Source organism: Aquila chrysaetos, chromosome 13, assembly GCF_900496995.4.
Source record: "Aquila chrysaetos chrysaetos chromosome 13, bAquChr1.4, whole genome shotgun sequence".
Taxonomy (NCBI): Eukaryota; Metazoa; Chordata; class Aves; order Accipitriformes; family Accipitridae; genus Aquila; species Aquila chrysaetos.
In genome coordinates this window covers 40,848,965-40,870,371 of record NC_044016.1, presented here as the reverse complement: position 1 = coordinate 40,870,371, position 21,407 = coordinate 40,848,965, and the positions used below count along the sequence as shown (strand labels likewise).

The 21,407-nt window shown below is 39.1% G+C and overlaps 1 protein-coding gene across 7 annotated transcripts in view; it reads left to right on the top strand.

The window, feature by feature from the left end:
• The window catches only part of SLC23A2 (solute carrier family 23 member 2), a 57,917-nt gene that overhangs the window by 18,434 nt on the left and 18,076 nt on the right, over positions 1-21,407 (top strand). For 5 of the 7 annotated variants that reach the window (XR_005933861.1, XM_030035459.2, XM_030035461.2 and 2 more), the window contains 6 exons: positions 6,347-6,626; positions 7,289-7,387; positions 12,835-12,951; positions 14,181-14,338; positions 18,906-18,994; positions 20,499-20,569. Coding sequence is in view for 6 of the 7 variants with exons in the window: in XM_030035459.2 (XP_029891319.1) it covers positions 6,495-6,626; positions 7,289-7,387; positions 12,835-12,951; positions 14,181-14,338; positions 18,906-18,994; positions 20,499-20,569 (666 nt within the window). In the remaining variant the exon portion in view is untranslated. Of the gene's footprint in view, positions 1-166; positions 187-5,311; positions 5,768-6,346; positions 6,627-7,288; positions 7,388-12,834; positions 12,952-14,180; positions 14,339-18,905; positions 18,995-20,498; positions 20,570-21,407 lie in introns of those variants that run through there. The other 2 variants (XM_041128506.1, XM_041128504.1) reach the window with 2 other exon arrangements.

Below are 21,407 nucleotides of genomic sequence, written 5' to 3'. Positions count from 1 at the left end.
AATCAGTTTGGTACAGTGTTTTGGTGAAGGAGTTTCTTTCAAAACTTCCCTGATCTCTTGGCATCCATCCTGCTGCCTTCTGCAGCCATCTGCATCTCCCTGGATACTCTCGTGCTGATCCGAGCTGTGTGTCTGCCTGTCCCCCTTCTCCATGTCTCTTGGTGAATGTCGGCTGGCAACCAAACTGTAAGCAGTTCTGTCCTGCAGCATGCAGTTTCTCTTTAATATGTCCCTAGTCCTGTAGAGTAGCATTAGCTGCTTGGCCTAAATGCACTTTCTTAAACTAAACAAAGTAAATGTGGTGCATTTGTTACTGGCTTAAATTCTTCATAGCTGTCTGACGCTACAGGAACTGAGACTTTATCTTTAGTCATGGTCTACAGCGTGCCCTTTCCAGAAACAGCTCTGCAGTGCTCACAGTACTGAGTACTGAGCAAGTGAAGTGAATTTTAAAACTGGTTCTGTCTTCTGCTCAGACTTGGTTCATTTTAACAATAAAATATCCTGATGTGCAGGAAGTCCAAGTCCCTTTCCACATCTCTGTTGTGTGTCTGTTGCCAAAATTATAATCTCAGATGTTGAGGATGCCTTGATTTGTATTTAAACATGTCATGTGCCTGAGTTTTAGAGATGCCAAACACTTGAAACTGCCATTGGAGGTGCTGGAGCTCCAGATGTACTGCTGCAGTTCAGGTTATTTGCCTCAAGTGTTTTGAATTTATTTAAAATTTAGGTGAACCTAACCTTGGTTGATGTAAGGTTGGACAACTTCTGGCTGAGCGTCATCTCTGCTTGCAGGAGAAAGTTGTTGTTATTCACATGATTCTGACAGCTGATTACAACTTATAAATTGAAGATTGTAATTAAGCTGTCACCTTAATTTGATTCTAATCTCCTTAGTGTGTGCAACAGACTGAGCTCTCTTGGCTCTTCAGCCATCTGTAAAAGCCAGAAAGGTCTTGGGTTGGATCTGACATCGCTCCTTCCTCAGGGCGGTGTGACATGTGCTTACCAGGTGGCATACCTACATTAGTGCTCCTGGGAGCTTTTCCATCAGTACGCTCTAAAGAATGTGCTGTTTCATCGCCAGCTTGTTTTATAACCACGCCTGTTGTGCTTCCTTTACAAATATTTCCTTTGCACAGCAGTGTAAGGCCACTGAATGCAGGTCGGTTCCTGATATTTCCACAGTCAAGATGGAGACAAGAGGATCACAGGTACTGATTAACTAGTTAATTCTGTTTGACACTTCTATGCTAAGAGCTGGGAGGAAATACACTTACCTTTCAGACTAGCTAGGATTCTCCTTTTAACTCTTTCACCAGCTGGTTTACTTGTGTCCTAGACCTCCTCCAGCAGAACTTACTGTTTGAGGGAAAGCGATACAGCAAACCACAACTGTAAGGTAGCCATTTGCCATTTGTCTTTGTAGATGGTTCTGCCACTTTATAGAGCAGTAAAACATTTGTGATTGTCCAGCAGCTTGTGGCTGTGGCTTTAGGGGACCTGGTACCAGCTCTAAAATGCTGCAGCCCCATCATGCAAAGCACTAAATCAGGCCGCTTATGTTGTGTTCAAACTTCATGCCCATTGCTCATGTTTATCTGCTCAGCTTTATGCTGGGTCAGCTGTCTCCTGTCCTCTCAAAGCAGCTGCACAAATCAATATGGAAAGTCTAAAGTATTTTGGCTAACATCTTTGTATGGTGGGCCTGGCTCAGTTGATAGAAATTTGAGATCCAGTTGGAATTCAGAAAGACCCTCATGGTTTGAGGAAGTTTTTGTTTGGAATTTGGCAGATAAAGAAATACATAGAGCTGCTTCCCTCTTAAAGCTTCTGGGGAAAAAAACCTGCATCATTCTTACACTTTGGAAAAACAGTAATTTTCAGAGTTGAAAGTCATCGTGACAATCATGGGGGAACCTGAGGTCCAGGCTAAGCTTCTTCCAAAGGGTTAACCTCTGGGTCTGCTTAATGCAAATGTGGGGCGATGAGCTTTATTGTATTGATGATATATCCTGAACACAGCTTTGCTTCCCAGTTCTGGTGCAGCCAGTCTGACAGCACCTGACAAATTGTTGACACTCTTCTAATGGATGTTTAAAATAAACAAGCAAACAAAAAACCAAACAAAACAAAACAAAAACCAAAACCCCAAACAAACAGAAAAGCCCCGACAACCTATTGCCCCAAGCATGTTGCAGTCTGGAGGTCAGATTGGTTTTGTTTTCCCCAATCTTTGCTTTGCCAGACTCTGGATTCAAATGTTAAAGGCCCTCAAATATAGCACTGTAGAGATGAATGCCATCACAGCAAATCTGAATTATTTTTTTTAATTTGTCTTTAGTGGTTAGTGGGTGTTCTCAGACTAATACAAAAAAGTGGGGAACATTTTTAGTGTGGTCCAGCCAAAAACTATATCAAATGATGCTGCTTTTAAAGAAAACAATGCATGCAAGGGAAAAGACGTGTATATTGCAATTGCCTACTCCTTTAATGGGGTTCATGGTCCATTTTTCCTTTCCATGTTAATAAGCTCTTTATGTATATCTGTATCTTCTGTCCTGCCCAAGTTAACCCTTGAATCTAATAAGAGATGAGTTTTCGAATTATTTTTTTAGACAGACTTTCATGCAGCTTGGTCCCTTGTGAAATGGAAGCTTTTCATGCAGCCTGTCTTGGTATATGGGCAGATTTCTCTGTAGGAAGACCTTTGTTGTATACTTCAGTGAATGTTTTTATTTGCAGTAGAGGTTCCAGAGTAATGACTTGCAGGCAGAAACTGCAGGAAGAAAAAGAAAAGTACATTTAATTACAGTCTTGCATTGTACATCTCTGTCTCTGATGGTTTTTATCTTTTTTTCTTCCTGTGAACTTTGAAATGCATTGTAACCTGTTTAAGCAAAATAGGAGGTCCCTTGGTAAAATAGAGAATGTGGTATTAGTAGTCATGAAAATGCAAAGTGTAAGAACTATCATGTTGTGTCAAACCAGACATTCCCATAGCTTTGTGTCCTGTTCCAGTGGTGCCAAATCTGGAAGATTTGTGTGTTGGAGAAAAGGCAAGCGTGTCAAGGATGCAGAGTGGCCTTTCCCCGGCTAGGAGGATTTTCCTCTTGTGAACTTGCACCTGACTATCCCCTGCAGTAGGCTATTTGTCTAGATACTAATCTTATCTAAAGCATTGTAAACCCATGTCAGCTTTTGGCCTTCCTGGGTTAATCATGTATGAGCACTGAAGATAATTTGGTATAGAAAGAGATGAATGTTAATCAGTGTCCTAGTGGAAATTTCACTTCTAGCCTTTCCATTTGATCCAAGGCAGCAGATAATACAGTGTACTGTGTGTACCTAGCTGGCGTTGAATGAGTTTTATCTCTTTTTACATGATGTTTCAGCTTCTGATCAGTTAGATGTGTTACAGGAGGGCTATAAAATGTCTGAGTTATCTTGTTTAGCTATGCTCAGTTGGTGGGATAAGAGGGCTGATACAGAAGAGTCATATCTTTCAGATGACCTGGTCTCCTGCTGCCTAGAGATTTCTGTTTCAATTAGACACTTCTGAGTGCAGAATCAAAGTATTCTGAAAATCTCTAATTATCATCTGTGCCATTAAGTGCAAGTTTAATTGCTGAGTAGAAGCAAGAAGAGTTTGGGAATTTGTTCTCCTCATTTTCCTTGGACTGCCCGCCCCCCGACACAGCTATGTGTAGTGCTTGTGTGCATGTATATGTTTCTGTACACAAACACAACACTCCCTCTCTCTAGGAAAAGTAGCAGATGAGGCTATTTTTGCCTGTTAATTTGGAGTCACTTGTTTGTCATCATCTGGGAACCCTCATCCAAACACTATCGTTCTAGCTATTGTGTTTCAGCTCTCAAGAATTAATATATGGCACAGCTTATTTGCCTGCTCTCCTGATGTAATTCTCAAGAACAATTCCCCAGGAATGATCACATCTTCTTTGAGAAGATAGCAGTCTTACTGTTTTGCAGTACAAAGTAAAATAGGATTATATGGTCTTTTCTTTTGTATTGGTAGAGATGCTAGTTAATGCTAACTAAGAAGCTTATCGTGCCAGAATACCTTAAACCAGATCTCCTGAATGGCAGGTTTCCTGCTGGTGTAACTCTTACACTGGTGTTTTATTGGCATGGCTGCATTTGTTAGGGAGGTGTAATTCTGCCTTTTCCCTTTTCCTTTCCAATCTGAGATGATAAAGCTGCCAGATTAAACCACGCCTGTCTCCATCACTGATTTTCTTGGAGAATAAAATATGTCTACATTGACAGAAAAAGGCAAATTGTTTTCTTTTTTTTCTTTTGTGCTTGAAAAAAATCCCTTGTGCTTCTACAGTAAAAGCAAACAAAACCCCTCAAAAAAAACCCCACCCCTGACATCCCCACTGCCCCCAAACCTTTAACTAGTTTCTATCTCATACTCCTCTCTAACCTGTTCACGTTGCCTCTCAGACCTGCATAGGCAGCTTTGAGACGAACATTCCTATAAAGATTTGAGAAGGCATTGCCAATTATCTGTGCACAAACTCAGAAGCAGACAAACTAATTTAAAGTGGCTGTTCGTGTGGAGATTTGCACTTTCGAAGGGGAAGTCTGTGGTTATTGTAAAAATGGGAATGCCTTTTTTTCAGAACGGCATGACGGTGAGTACTGGAACTAGTCTTCTCCTTTAGTCTTAAGTTCAAGTGAGAAATAATTAATTATGCTAACTTAATATTTACTTTAAGAAACAAGTCTTAATTAAACCCTTATTTGAAGGCACTACATTCCATTTCATTTTGATTTAATTAGGACTGCTTCAAGGCTATCTCAGTGCCCAAGTAGTATTTCTTATGTACGTATATTTTCTCCCTTGAAAAGTTACATCACTTTGAAAGATTAATATCTCTTTCACCTGAAGTAACCAGAATTTTCTAGCAAATGGGCAATTAACAGCTATTAAGAGGTTCTAAAATATTAGTACTCTGTAATTTTTCAAACAGTCCTAAATTGCCCCTAGCAGAAGGGTCTTTGTCAAGTTTCATTATTATTGCAATTACAGTAGACATTCAAGCTGCTGGCATTTTCCAGAGCAGCGTTTTGGAAGGGAGGCTTAACAAAAAACACGAACACTACTTTTTTACTTTCTAGTATATACATAACTGTGTTTTTTGAATGTCCCATTAGCTGCATTTCCACCTCTAGCAATTAAGTTGAAAATGTCATTAACTTGCTTTTGAAGTAACGCCAGTGTGCAGTGGGTTTTGCTGCTTGAATGTGTTCCTGGCTTTGCAGAAAATTTCGCTTGATAGGATTTTGAAAAGGCCGTTTTTTCAGGTTCTATCATGTACTTTCATCTGTAGCTTAGGTTGTTTTATCCGCAGCTGTCTGCAGCCGCACTTTCTTTTTTTTGAAGCTCAGTAACTACAGGTTGCAAAACTTGGTTTGCTGTGGAATTTTCTGTGCTGTCCTGTGGGAAGTTTAGGTTCAAATCTGTTAATTCATGTTCCTTAGTCTTGGAAATGGCAAAAGCGTGGATGACCATGGACTAGCAGGTCTAATTTAAGGAGCGAATGTGGGAAAACTATACTGTAGTGACCCATCCGGGAAAACAAAAGAGAACCAGTAAGCTGTACAATCTTTCCTGTTCCTGTGCCAAAATAGTAGTGATGCTAATTAAAATGCACAGTTTTATCCTGAAGCAGTTGCTTCAACATCATCAGGCAGATTACTTGGAATGTCCCTCGAGCAACTGGGATAATTTCGGGTAAGGGTGTTTGGCAGAAAGGGCTGTTTCTGTCTGTCTGAAATAGGCTCACTGAAAGTCAGGTATACTTCACTGTCTATCTAGTCTAAGCTTCTTGGATGCTTTTTATTTAAAAATAAGTTGTTTTAAAAGGAAGGATTTAGTTACACAGCGGTGAACTTGTGAGTAGGTCTACAAATTTACACTCTTTGAAGAAGCACAAGTATTGTTTGCAGTGGATGTTCAATAGCAAGCTGTTCTACATTGCTGCGTAGCTGGAGTACAGGCATACTTTGTTCCCAAAAAGTTCTGTGGAAATGACTGTGAAATTGAAACAAAACCTGAGTTTTAATATACTACTAATAGTTGAAGACCACAAGAGAAGAATGAGAGAATAAACACAGTATTCCCATCCTGAAAGAATTTAAAATACCATCAGCTTTATCTTTAAATGGTAATCTGCTAATTATCAAATCAAAAAGGAATGCTAAGAGTTGGTGGGTCATGAGTGTGAAAGGGTACCAAGGCTGCTGGGCATGTGTGTTTGTACATATAACTTAGGTAATCAAGAAAAAAATCAATTTCTCTCTTCAATTCTAGGTGCCATTGATGCTAACGGTACTTAAAAAAGCAACTCTAATGTCCCAGCTGGATTACTGAGCATTTTTGTGATTCCTGGAGGTGCTGCTGTTTAAATAAGAAATTGTCCTTAGTACGTGGCCCCCAGAAGCATCCGCTTGGGTACTGTATGCAAGTCCTTGACATTCTGGAAACGATGGGGATTGGTAAGAATACCACTTCGAAATCAGTGGAGGCAGGAGGCTCAACAGAAGGCAAATATGAGGATGAATCTAAACATCCCACCTTTTTCACCCTGCCTGTAAGTAACACATTCAGGTACTACATAGTCAAGCTCAGTGTGAATCAGTCAATAATGCTGTGTTCTAATTATGTTGTACAAAACCTTTATTTCCACAAGTAGTTAGTAAAGCCTCTTTTGCCACTTGTTACTGTTTATATATAAACATGGCCAATTATGTAGTTGTTTCATGTGTGTGCTCCAAAGCAGTGCTGTTCACAGGACGTGCAATACCCCTGACAGTTCATGGTTAGAACAAATAACTGTCCTACTGCAGAAGGCACCAGCCCCCCCATATGCCCAGAGTTGCTTGACTAAGAGTAGCAGACAACAGCAAGGAAATATTTCCTTGTCTTCTGTTACTTATTCAGATTTTCAGTTGCATCGTTCTGTTGTACATGTCTGCCTCTTAAGAACTCTTCCAGTCTGCTGCAGGTTTCCCCCCACCCTCAGTTGACACTGTCCAGGCTTTGAGGAGCCGTATGTGATGTCTTTCAAGTTTCCGTATATTCCTAGGCATGCTATTATAGAAATGATCGCTTGCCATGCTTGTAATGTTTTCTGACAAAATATGAAAGGCAGATGTCAAGTACCAGGAGAGAAAACTGAGTGACATGAAGTGTGATTGTAGAGCAAATGTTTATTTTAAGACTTTGTGTTTCTTTTTTTCTTTTATTTTTAAGGTCGTGATAAACGGTGGAGCAACATCCAGCGGTGATCAGGATACAGAAGACACAGAGTTGATGGCCATCTATACTACAGAAAATGGCATAGCAGAAAAGGTATGTGGTGGTTTCCTTCTGGGTGAGAACTCATTCTTGCTTTTTCAGTTCTATTATTTGTCCACACTAATTTTACTTGGCTGAGAGATTTTCTTTCTCTAATCAAACATGCTGACTTGCAGATTCAGATCAGGCTTGGGGGAGCTCTGTCCTCATGACTCTTCTGGTCACACATTTTAGTTGCAGAATGCGGGGAATGACTCAGCAAATATTAGAAGCAGTTAATGCACTTTGACCTGGCACCAAAATTTGTAATATGCAATTTTTTTATTTCTTCATTTCCATTGGCCTTTTGCCTGGTTTCCCTGATAAGGTCTTTCTGTTCTGGTCTTCAGTTCTTAACTTTTTCTGCATTTAGTCAAGTAAACTGGTGGTGTTGAGCACCTTCAAAAGTGGGATCTTTCCCACTCTTTCCCAATTTCTTCCAAGCTCCAACCTCATAAACTTAATTTTTCTAGTAATTTTTCCAAGTAGGGGGCTGCTTATTATTATTATTATTATTATTGAGTGACAGCTTTATGAATGAATTTCAGGTCATTCATAAAAACCCTTGAATATTTTTTTCTTAGGATAATGATGATTGTATCTTAGCTATTCAGGAAGACCCAGTTGAGGCCTCAAAGGAGACCAGTTTGGTTGTGATTTTTTCCAGCTTTTTTCTCAATTCTATTGTTCCCCAAGCCTGTTCAATAATAATCTTGCAGGCAGAGATGGTGTGAATCTGAGCTTTTGTTTAAAATAAGGAAGAGGATTACAGTAAATCTGAACAGCACCTTTTTCTGAAATGTTTGTCTAATTGGCTTTGCGGTTAAGCCTTATCTCCCAAAAGCCTCAATTTGACCAAATTTTTCAAGTGTCCTAATGGAAACAAGAACAAAACTCTTCCTGGTTCCAACTAAGAGCATCATGATGCTCATTTCTTTGAGGCTGTAACTTCTGCTGGGCAAGGGTGATATCAAAGGGTGTAGTTAAGGTTTTCTGACTTGGACATCAAAATTCACTTCTGAATTTTAGACTTAAAATATACCCTAAACAGGTGATTCTGACGGAGGTCTTTTAGTGTTAAATTTTAAAAGAATGTTATGAATACCAGGATGTGCCTGTATGTCTTGAATACATCTCTGCTACCATCTTGATCATGCTGATGTTTTAATGGACAAATTTTGGCAACTGTTGAGATGCATATGTCTGTGATGGTTGATTTTTGGAGCATGCTCAGACTAGCGTGGAAAGAGACAATCTGATAAAAGCCTTGAGCAAAAGGTGTTGGGATTAAATTGCGCAACTAGGATAAGCGATCTCTAGACATTAAAGCATGTCTTCATGGCCTGCTTTTTACTAAACGTGTATCTTTCTCCCTTCCGCTTGATCCGTGTGATCAGAACTGTAAATGATGGATGATAATTCACCTTAAAGAGACCATGAACTTTTAATCAACCAAATCTGCTTGAGTTAAAGCTTTGCTGTGGCTTACAAAGAAGGAACAGTGAAAGGAGGAGCTGTAGCAATTAACAGCCTCATGTATTAAGATAGTATTTCTGGTAATCTAGGCAAACCTCCTGCTCTTCACTTAAAATAAATGTGTGCATGAAGCATGTTTGTTCTTGGCTTTCCATTCCTCTTGAGAAATCATTCACCAAAAAAAGCATATGAAACACCTTGAATAAAAAGCCTTTAACAAAGAGGACTGAAATGTGCTTAATTGCTGGAGGATGCCCAGTGCTTACTTTGTCTCGCAATATTTGTTAGCTGAAACAATAAACTATTAGCAGAGATGAGAAATAACTGTATTGCTGCATCCCTATAAGATAAACAATACTATGTTGCTTATTGCTTAATAGAATTAATTTGAACATGTTGTCGGCTCTTTGTTTAAGGTATTTCTCTAAATGCCTTATTCCCTGCAGTTAATCAGTTTTCTTTTGGTCCTGCCCACTAGTACTTGATAACAGAGCCTTCATCTTGTACTGTTGTTGGTGTTTGCTTCTTAGGATTTTGGGTTTGGTGGTTTGGTTTGGTTTCGGGTTTTTTGCTCCACCTTTCCCTCTGTCTCATTCCGGCCCCCCCCCCCCCCCCCAGTTTATACTTATTCTTTGCTTTTTTTCATTTTTGTGTTGTCCTACCTTTGGCCAATTAAAAATAAATTAAAAAAAAACCTAGTCTCTGATTGGTATCTCATTCAAAAAGGTGCAGTTCATTCCCAGCAGTTCCTTACAGCGTACTATGGCATACTTGACAAGCACCAGCACATAGTCAGTATGTTAAACCAGCAGGCACATGCTCAAGATATGAAAGGGTCAGTGACTACCCAGTGACTTATCAGCAGGATAGCCAGACCTCACCCTACTTCTCAAATTCCTCATTGTTCAGTCTTGGTCTCTTTTACATTCGTTCCCTTTAGCCATTATCTGCTAAAGGTTTGATGAAGGTGAAAGCTTCCTCTTCCAAAGCAGAGTAAGTCTGGCTTTTGGAAGGAATGAGGAGTATCCTGGATTTTTTCTTTTTATCCAACCACTTTGCTGTGTAGGACAGACATTGCTATGACAATTGTGGCTTAAAGTTTGAAATTCTTTCGTCAGAAGACCTATAAACTTCACTTTCTAAAGGAGAGCTTAAATTGGTTAGCAGTTGTTGATCCGTGCCCAAAGAGAGCTTTCTACATGCCATGGACGAGTTGACTTGTTCCTAGGCCTGGTGCCTGCTGATCTTTTTTTGTTCTTTGCAGAGAAATGTAGGCATAAATGTAATCACAAATGAAAAGCTCTGAAAGGTCTAACAAACTTGCTGCATGTGCCATGGTCTTTCTGGTAGAAATAGGTCATTGTTTATGATTTCTGCTGCCCAAAGAAGAGGGGGAATATATAGAATAGAATAGAATGACAGGTGGAACAGTTAAGGAATGTACTTGATGCAACCTCATCAGTCCTATTAGGAAAATTAGTGTTTGGCACTAAATGGAACAATTAGGTAGCTACTGGATGTTGGTCTGGCAAAGTTAGAAAATAGGCCAAAAGGTGGGTTTCCAAAAGGCAGGGGCCAAAACAGGTCACCAGTCTGCACAAATCACTTACTGGATTTTTAGAGAACCTGGTATCCTGCATGGGAACATCATGAACTTTGAAAATCCCATTTCTGTCTGTCCTTGGAAGGAGTAATGCAGGTTGCTCAGTACACAGTGGTAGGTGTTTCATCTTTTCAAACGGCAGTCAGGTGGGGAACTATCCAGTTTGTTCTCTCAAATCTGTGCTGCTATTTAGGTGGCTTCAGCAAGCCAACGCTGACATGATTCATGAAGCAAACAGTTAATTTCTGCTGATACCTCTCTGTTCCTATCTCAGGAGCAGATGTTGTAACCATTCTGACTCTTCCTTCATGACCTCTGCCTCTCTGAAAGTGCATGATGACCTCTTAGTCAAAATGTTGAATAAACAGGCGGTATCACTGGTGAGCAAAGTTCTCAGGTGGAGCATATGTTGCAGTGAAATAGAGGAGAGGTGAGGCAATCATACACATACATATATTTTTTGGTATATATATATATGTATGTGTTTGTATAGGCTCTGGGGAACGGTTAACAAAACTGCTTTATGACAACAGAAAGTATCACCGGAGCTTCTCAGGGCAAATCTTTGTTTTCCTGAGAAAGTTCTTAAAAGAAGCCTCTAGTGCTGACAAATTTCCTGCTGTTTGTCCATAACTACGTTGGCTGTTGAGTCTTCCTTCTTCTGCCTGTCTTTGTGGGTCAGCCACTTTGTGCCTTACTTTGGATCTGCACGTAATTGCCTTGACATGAGGATGTACGCGTTTTTCCCTAAGTTCCAGTTAAAGACAAGATGTGTACAGGTTTACTGCTCTTCAGTGCTCTCCCTCCAGTATGAAGTGAAGTTCTAAAACTCAAGTTCCTGATTTTTTTAATTTGTTTTGTAGAGAATCAGGTCAGGAGAGCGGTCTTCCGTTTTTCAGTCAATGAAAAAATTGCATCGGTGCTGCAAATTGACAAGATGAGTTGTACAGTGAACAACTTCCCTTATTCCTCTGTTTAGGACCCGGACCTTATTTAAACTAACCCTGGTGAGCAGATTGCTCGGTGCTTAATGTTGTTTAAAAGAGTTTTCTGGAATTAGTGTTTCTATATTTTGCTTTTCCACTGTAATACCCTTGACATTTCCATAGTGATGTGGTCATTTACACTCCCTGAATTTGAATTAACCCAGTGGCATTTGTTTTCCCAACAGAAATCTGAGGTAAGAGGGAAATACCATGGATCAGTTTGGCTTCCCTGACCTTGTAGATGATAAATCAAATGGAGATTATCTAAGCATAATCTGTGGATGTGTTGTGATTTTTGAAGAAGACCATTTGAGGCAAAGTCATGAGTCTGGCAAAGTTCCCGGTCTTTGTGTAAGGCTACTTCACATGAGTTTGTTATGTTCTAGTGTGGATTAGGTCAGAACAGTAGTTATATAAGGTATTTTTTGGTTAGTTGAACTGAAATGATAAAATCTGATACTTCCTCCTGCTTTTGTTGTTGGTATTTGGGCTTTGGAGCCTTGTATTTTTGTTCTCAGGAATTTCAAAACCAGACAGTTTGAACGAAACAATTCCACTTAGTTGTAAAGAAGAAATGATTGAGCTGAACCGTGTTTTAATGGAAAATCTTCAGGGATTTTGATGCATGTATATGTGTGGTCATTTGTCTGTTAGCTCTCTGCAAATTAGGGCACATGGTACGCCAGAATGTGGTCTTGCTTAAATTCCTGTCGGTTTGGAGTAAGTCCCCTTGACTAATATAAATTGGCTGTGGATGTATTCAGTTATAATGATTACCATTTTTCTTGACTGCTTGAATGTGGGGTGGAAGCAAAAATAATAAATCTTGTGACTAAAAAAGGTTAACCAAGACTGAAATTGAGTAAGAATTAAGCGGGGAAGCAATTACCTTAATAAGGAACTTTCTTGCCTCTGATTTTGGTCTCTTATGCAAGGATAGCCATTCTGCTTTGAAAATAGCCATTGTTGACTCTTCCACTTACTTCTGATTCTTCCCTTTTTTTCTTCTTTGTTTTTTCTTTTTTCTTTTTTTAAATAAACAGTTCTGTCATGATAATCCCATTTTTTGGGCACCTTTTGGCTGCCTGTTCGGTTATATCATAAAAGAACAATTGTTGTCTTAGTATAAATAAGCAGGGAAGTTCAGTAGCTACAGCTGGAGATGAGCTTGTCGTCAGAGGTAAAAGGCTTTAAAAATGTAACGTATCAACATTGCGTGGGAGTATTATACCAGCCCTGGAGTATCTGGGAATTGCCTGATAATTCAAATTCAGCTTATTCATATGTAACAGTAACCTACTGTTGTTGTTTGTGTCCTCCTCCACTTTTTTTATCCTGCCCGCCTTTCCACCACCCCCCCCCCCCCCCCCCCCCCCCCCCCCCCCCCATCAAAATAGAGCTCTTTGGCAGAGACACTGGACAGTAGTGGCAGTTTGGACGCACAGAGAACTGACATGATTTACACTATCGAAGATGTTCCTCCTTGGTATCTCTGCATATTTTTGGGGTTACAGGTATGTTTCAAAACAGCTATAATATTTTTCTGTGTAACTTTTAAAGCTTGTTTAGCATTTTCTGTGTAGTTCATTGCATTTGTGTATGTGATAATTTTATTCTTCCCACGCTCTCACATGTTTGAATAAAGTGTTAAGATAGTTTCTTCTGAAGTTGATCACAAAGATTACTGTGTTGATAATGATCTATATTACTGTTGGCTGGCATATGCATTTGTGAGATTCACTTCAATATTTAGTCTTCTAAGCTGCTGTTAGCAAATAAGTGAGCAAATGCTAAGTGGTAAGTTTCAGAAAGTGACATCTGGCACCTCTGAAATTAAAGATGGGGAGAGATAATGGTTTCGTCCTGAAATACTGAATATTAAAGCTTCTACTGTAGTCATTTCAATTCTGCAAGCTTGATAGCCTCATCCTGGACCTGTAGGCTCGCTAGTAAGTGGGGCAGGCAAATTCTGCACTCTTTGGAGTGAGAGTGTGTGCTTCCTGCAATGAGTAGGAATCTAGTGGTGAGCTGGACCCTACTACCAGCTCAGCCACTCATTTGTGTGAAGCTGAACAGCTCATTTCATCTCCTTTCTTTCTCAAATGGTAATAATATCTGTCCCACAGGAATGCTGAGAATTTGTTAATATCTGTAAAGTATGCTGAGATCTCCAAACAAATACATTCCAGAGCATCCTTTTTGTTTCTGCCTTTCCTCAAGGACAGGCGGTTCTGTAGGATTATATTTTTACTTGCATTGTTGAATATGGTGGCTCTTATTTGTTTGTTTGCTTAATGTATTTGGATTGAAAAAGAATTAATGAGTACCTAGTTTCTGGTACTTGGGAATGAGCTTATTTGCATCCTAGTTTCTGTGTGCTCTAAGTTCATTTGTAAGCTAATGGTTTTTCACATGGTTGAAAGTGAATGCAGTTATTTATCTGCTTTTCTGAGTTAGAAGCTGTTTTCAGCACAGTTTCCTAGATACCTCCTCATCAAGAACAGTAGCCATGTAGCTATTTAAATAACCTACTTTATCCTACAGAAATAGCGATCATTAGCAGCAGACTAGTAGTAGCTCGACATAGAAGGGAAATATTTGAAGAAATGCTCAGGACCGGGAAGTGAGAGCCTTGGTGGATAATTCAAAAGCAAAAATATCCGGTGAAAAAAAAAGATGGTCATAAATTTATTTACTTACTAGTATTGGCTGCAGTATTAACAAACCATTTTTCTCTTTACAGCATTACTTAACATGTTTCAGTGGAACTATAGCAGTACCCTTTTTGCTAGCTGATGCCATGTGTGTTGGATTTGACCAGTGGGCTACCAGCCAGTTGATTGGGACCATTTTCTTCTGTGTGGGCATCACTACATTGTTACAAACAACTTTTGGGTGCAGGTGAGATTCAGGACTTGTTTGTAATTGTTGAGATGGTGATAAGCCTAGGTAGCTGTTGGGATTTCCAGAATGCAGTCCAAGATCCAAGAGGTAGGTAGTCTACTTTCAAAGGATAAACATGAAATGCAAGATAGCAGGTCACATACAGGGCAGTTAGGGAAAGCTTTTGGAAAGCTGCTCCCAAAAAAAGGTGGATCTGAAATCAGAGAAGGCATTCCAAGGGTAAGAAAATACAGCAGGGACAAGGAGAGGGAAGGAGGAGGGAAATCCATGAGGACAGAGAAAGTAGAAGTGTTTCTGGGGGAAAGGAAAAACTCATACACCTGGGTAAAGAGGAACTAATTTTGATATTTTTATTAGCTTCTTGAATGATACTATAATGATCAAGAATTATATTCTTGCCAATATTTAGGTGATTGTGATTAGTCCTACAGCAAATTGTGTGCTTGTTCCCATAAAGGGCTTGTCAAATTAAAAGGTAGGGAAAAATTATGAGGGTAACTTTTTATTCAGTGAACTGACTGTCTTTGTTACCTTCCAATACAAACAAATAATTTGGTTTTATTTGTCAGTTGCTCTGAGTTGCAGGTAATGATCTTTTCTTGAACTGGGAAGAAACACAGATGTTAGTGTAGCCTCACTGGGATGCCCGTACCTCTCCTTTGGTCTGCTCTCCTTAGCAGGATGCAAGAGACCAATTCAAGTGTTAGCAAATACTTGTAAAAATCTGGTGTTGGTATGAACAGGATGTTGTAAGTTTTATTAACATGAAGATAATTTTTTTTTAAAAATGTATGTTCTACAGTAAACACTGCAGAGAGGTGTTTGACATGTTTACTTAAACTTTTGTTGACACTGCCTGTGGGAACTGGGAATAGCTAAAACCTGCAGAGTTATTACTTCAACTTGAATAAACCAAGAGTGATAAGTAAAACCAGAATAAAAGTGCGTATTTTAAGAGTATACCCTCATGTGGTTACTTGAATGATTCATGGGTCATTTAGTTCAATTTAAGAACAATGTGAGCTGAAATCTTGCATTCCAATAGAAAATGGACAAACACCCCCCACATTTTTAAAGATTTATCTAAGAAACAGAATCTTTGGGTGGAAAAGTTATCTCAATAGGGTGCAGAAGGCAAGCCTATGATGGATCACTTGCAGTTGTAGATCAGCTTTTCATCTAAAAATTTTCCAAATATTTCAGGTTTTCCAATGTAATCTTTAGTTGCTATTTTAGTTAGCTTTAGTTAGTCTTTTTTCCTTTGAAAAAAACCTTCCCTTTATTTTTTTACTATGTCTTACTCAACTTCTTAAATCGCTCTGTTGTTTTGGATGAAAAGTTCATTCTGATGAAAAAACAGCGTAATGAAAACTGTTGAAAGAGAAAATTTTCTTTCCCCAATATATTTTCTTTTAGTCAAGGCTACCTGCAGTTAATAATCATATTTTCTGCCTGATTGACTCTTTGTGCTCATAGGGTAGCTTGCCTTAGCTGCAGTCATAAATTTTCAAGTACCTCGTCTGAAAGGAGGCAGAGGAGCAGAGTTGTGCCCTTTGGTGTTTTGAACCTCTCTTTTAATGGGAGTGATGTATTTTTTTTCCCATCCTCTATTTGTGCTTTATATAGGGAATCGAGGGATTATTGACCTAGGCAGGAACTGGAAGATAAGGTCTTTTATTGTTCGACTTTGAGTGTCTCTGCCCTGGATTTACTGAATTTTAAAATCTTTCAATTTTGTAAGAAGTGCAGTTGTGGATGGAGATGAACTCAAAGGGGATCTTGCTTTTCCTGTACTTCTACCAGCATTGTTCTTCTGTCTCAAATTTATCAGAAAAAGCTTTTATGCTTCCTGAGACTTGCATCTCTTCGCAGAACTAAAGTTTGTCATAATCTGTCTTTTTTCCCCCTAACTAATCTTGGGCTCTTTCTCTTTATTACGTAGTATAGAGTGATTTGGGGCTCTTGCAGAAACCAGTGTGGTCCCATCAGTTTGCAATGCTCTGTTCCTTCTGTATAATCCCACCTCTGTTCTCCGTGGTGGTTTGTTTTGTTGTTTTTTTTCCCTTTTCGGTGGCTTCCACTTGCACTGTGAAGTACATGTTTATATATTGAAGAGGCAATTGTGTTTGGGTCTTAAAATAAGTGATCTTGTATTTAAGGAGAAAATTTCTGTGGTTGAATGTTTTATAACTATTTAACATGTGATTCTGGTTTTATGTAAGGGTGGGAATGGGGTATAGCAGCGATGTTCTCTAAATGAGATTTTAAAGTATTTATTGGCAAGTTTGTCAACTGCAAAGTATTTCAGCAGATAAAGCCGCTATGGTTTCAAAAGGTCAAATTCCATGGTTTAAAGGTCCTTAAAGATGGATTTAGCTCAATTATGTGGCAGAGTTGTGGTCAATTTGGTACCCATACTAATTTTAGGAATTCAGGCTATTTATTACATTATGTAATATGCCAAAAGATTTGGCAAGGATTCAGAGTAATTAGTATGACTGAGACAATCAAATACAGCTTTAACATACTTAAACATTTTAGGTTTGTTACCGTGCCCATTGCTACATTGTCTAAGCATTCTTACATCTGTGTGACATGTTAAGATAATGAAGACATTTCCAGGTGACTTAAAACTGCATAAAAAGCTCTGTCTTCACAAGGGCTGGTGCCAAAATTGAGCAACTTCACAATTTAGACGTGAAATTAAAATGATACCCCAATCATAAGCTGGTGGTACTTTACCCAGGTAGTAGTGAATGCCTGGCTTAGCAATGGGAAAGCTATTTTGTAAGTCATGTTCCAAACTGCAGCTGTCTCTTCAGAAAGAGACTGGTCTTGGTTGACTGATTTTGACTAAGAAGTTTTAAATTAAAATTTTTTAAAAAAGACTTTTTATTTCTGCTTAGAAAGAAAAAAAGGCAATATTTTGAGCCTACTGGCCCTTTTGGTAAATATTCCAAGTTAACTGTCTCACGTAAAGGTTGAGTGGATAGCTAAGTGAGACCTGCTAAGATGTTATTAGTCAATATGTACACAGGGTATTTTATGTGATACAAAACTCACAATCTGGGCCTGAGTCTTAGTACAACTGACTTCATCACTGGAGAATGTGTTTGCAATGTATGTTTACAAAATCATTACGGGGGGACAGAGTACTGTGTAGGTGGGATAGAGAAGTAACAGCTTGTTACAGGTATTGCATATTTTGCCATGGGCACCAGCTTGCTCAGTGTGCTTAATGAACCTTGAAAAATAAGGTGAATCATTTGCTCATAGCTACTGACCATTTCTTCACCAAAGATAAAGCTTTGATTTTTGCTTGAAGAAACTTAGAAGCGAATTGCATGCCAGTCAGGTGTGCTCAGATGGCTGGTGTATTTTATGAAGTTTGACTTCCTAATGTAGTTTTCAACGTTTGTGGTAGGTGGGTCGGTTTTTTAGATTGCTCATGGCCCAAACTCCTTTCCAATGGTAGTTCAACTGTTCTAACTTCCTGCCTGTGAACTTTACAACTACTGTTAGTAACATGCTTCTGGTTTGATCTTTTTTGTGTTAAGCATGTATAGGATTCTTTCCCCCACAGATTTTTTTTTTCTTTTTTCCCATCTTTGTGCCTTTTCTGATCTTCATCTGAATCTGCTAGAGTTAGTGCTTTTTCCTTTATTGGTGTTTGCACTGGCATCAAGGCACTTCATTGCAGCTGTAAAACAGCCATAAACACGGTGCAGTAACTAGAGCCGCATGAGCAGTTAAGTGTTCCACGTGTTACAGTTTGAGATCTGCTATTAAAGAGAATCTTATTACAATCCATTAATGATGGTATTTATAGAATAGTTCAAAGTGCATCTTCGCTGTAGTTAAGTAACATTTGGATATTTGTGGTGTTATGCAAGCTATGGTTGATTCAGTAAATACGTAGTTGGTGCTGGTAGATGCTTTTTAGATCTTAAACCTTTTGGGAAGTGTAAACGCCAATGCTAAGAATGTCATCTTGAAATTCTTGCAGCGTTTCTGTTTATTGTTGGTAACCACCTGGAACATCTAATCAGCTCTTATCAACCTAATAGTTATTTACACATACACTTAAAGATGAATGTATAAATGACTGTACTTCAAGTCACGCTGGGGGGGGGGTACTGAGTATGCAGTCTGCATACTGGTCTATCAGAGAGCTTTTTTAATGTGGCAGGACGGTAAAAGCTGCATGTTCAGCAGTCTGGCTGGTACTTACATCAGAATGTGCATCTGTATCCCTGTTGCGCTGCTGAGTCAAAACCGTAAATCAATATTTGGTACCTGTGTGTTGGTGTCTGGTAATTATCTGTTATAGGCGTTGTATTAATAACTTCATGCATGTAGTGTCTTCTGTTAGGTCTTTGGTTTGTGAAGTCTTAGTATTTCTATGGCTGTTCTTTTTAATAAGAAATTCTCATATTTCACATTTTTAATAACCCCTAATAAAGGATGGTTTTGAGGATGAGTAACCACCTAACTGCAGTTGATATCCTGACACGGTACCGTAACACCAAAAAATGTCAGCATCTCTTCTTTCCCTTTCCACCAGGTTACCCTTGTTTCAAGCGAGTGCTTTTGCATTCTTAGCACCTGCTAGAGCAATACTCTCCCTGGAGAAGTGGAAATGTAATAATACAGGTAATTGTCGTTTATGCTTGTTCAAGTTTAAGTGACAAATGACCCAGATCACGTATAGTGCAACTGCCAAACCTTTTGATATGGAAATGAAGTAATGAGCAGTGAATATGAAAAATTCTCTCCTTTTTACAATGTTAAAACTTTGTGCCTTGGAAAAAGATTCCTAAAAATGCCCTTGTGGAATTCTGTTTCTGGCACTTTTTTAAATATAAAAAATGTTGACAAAAGAAATCTTAGCAGCAGCATAAAACAATTCTTTTGTTAACAATGTAGAGAAAGGCAGAAGGATTCCGTAAATGTTCCTTTCCATTATTTGGAAATAGGGAGTCCAATCGAGCCCTTTTAAGTTGAGTAGTAGGAAGTTTGAGCAATGTTCAGCATCACCTCAAGACCAGTATTTTTACCTGTTTAATTGATACCTGAGAGGTTTTACAGAGCAAGCTTTGACAATATTTAGCTGTTCATATTAACTTTTTCTTTGCTAACGCCATCATCCTGAAGGGTTTTGAATTTATTTAGAGTGAAAATGTGCAGTAAAACTGCTTGGGTAGGGGGCTTTTGCTTAGGTTAGAAAACTGAAGTGGAAACAGCTCTGGCAGTTTTCTTTTTAATGGTGTGTGGTTATTCAGTAATAAGGCTGTGGGCAGTGCAAGGCAGCAGTATAGAGAAGCAGGCTGCTTGCTTCTAATTAAAGTTCTTCCCGGGGGGTCCTTGATTCTGTAATAATTTATATTTATATTATTCATGTGTTTATACATCTCTCTTGATTCACTTATGACCATCTAATTAGTTTTCCTGATGTTTTTTCTGTAGAAAACTTAGTTTTGAGCATTCACATTTTCTCACTGGGGGAGTCAGATTTAGCTCCTGAGAAACAGCACGTGGGTTTCAGTGGCCAAGTTTTAAAGGCAAACTGTGGTGTGCTTTAGTAGTGCTAACTGTGTTGGATATTTCTGTGCACCAAAATATGCAGGTATCCTAATACACACCTTGCTGAAAGAAAATACTGTCTGATAACCTTTGATGGCAAAGCAATTTTTTCCACTACTTTGGCTTTTGAAAAAAGAGACTTTGCTGCATCTTGCTCTTGAACCTTTTAACCTTCAAAAAGGGTCAGATGGGGTTATTATCACGGGTCAATTCATCATTCAGCGAGTGACCTAAATTGGTGAACAACAAACGTTGGAGTACTTGATTCCTAGGGTGCAGTTGAGTAATTCTCCGTTCATCCGTTTACTGGAGTGGGAAGAGAATCCCTAATTGACCTTTGTTTCTGAAAGTTATGTTTTTTTCCCACTTTGGTACAGTGGATAGAATTAGTGGTTAGCTCTTGGGGAACGTAAGCATGCTATTACTTGATTTGTAGCATTGCAGAACTTTTATTCTGTGTAAATCAAGGCTCATTTGTCAGACACAGCTTGAGGAGAGATTTATTTTTTATTAAATAATGCTAAAATGGCTGAGGAATAAATACCTGTGTTTTTTCTTTTCTTCCTTTTGTAAGATATAACAGTTACAAACGGAACAACAGAACTGCTTCACACTGAGCACATCTGGTATCCCAGAATACGAGAGGTAATGTAGGAGTAGCCTTTAGCTGTTGATCTGTCCAATTCCAGTTAAGTTTCTCACCTAACCATCTGTGTGTTCTTGTCTTTAAGTTGGTAATTTCTTCTTTCACTGCAATTTTCATTTGAATATATCCCTTTACTCATTTCATGGAAGTCTTCCATCTTTTCAACTTGTTCATTGCTGGACAGCAAATACAAGGAGTTAGTTACCACATTCCAAAAGATGCGCACTAAAATGCACAAGCAAGACGAATACTCTTCTTATAACACTTTGCGATTTGTGCCCACTGCTAGCAGTTCAGCTGCTACCAGACCACTTGCCTGCTGTCACTCTGTTCAGTAGGCTGTCCCGTGGAAGGTAAATAACGCAGTTAGCAAATCTGGTTCATCCCTAGGTGTCTTAAGTTGGAGACTATTTTAATAAGACATTGATTCTGCCAAGAGACTTGCTGAAATATATCAAACTCCTTCTCCACTCGCAGCATTGCAGTCTGAACTTCATCATGCTCTGCAGAGCACAGGATGAGGGTTGTGCCCAGGCATCACACTAGAGTGGTAGATAGCGTAGTCCAAATTAAGGCGTGTGTCATGGAATTTATCTCCCATCCCGTTGCTTTGGGCTGCAAACTTTTTCTTAATTAAAAACAACCCCTCTCTCTTCCCCATCTTCAAACCATAGCTACATCCTGCCAAGAGCCCTGCAGCCAAGAGGGCTGACAGTCTCCTGAGACCACAACGCTGCTCTATACCAGCTTCTAAGGAGCACTTGTGAACAATGCAGCATACACTCTGCCCCTAGGAGCTAGGAGCATCACCTCCGTGGCGCCAGCAACCCTTGCCGG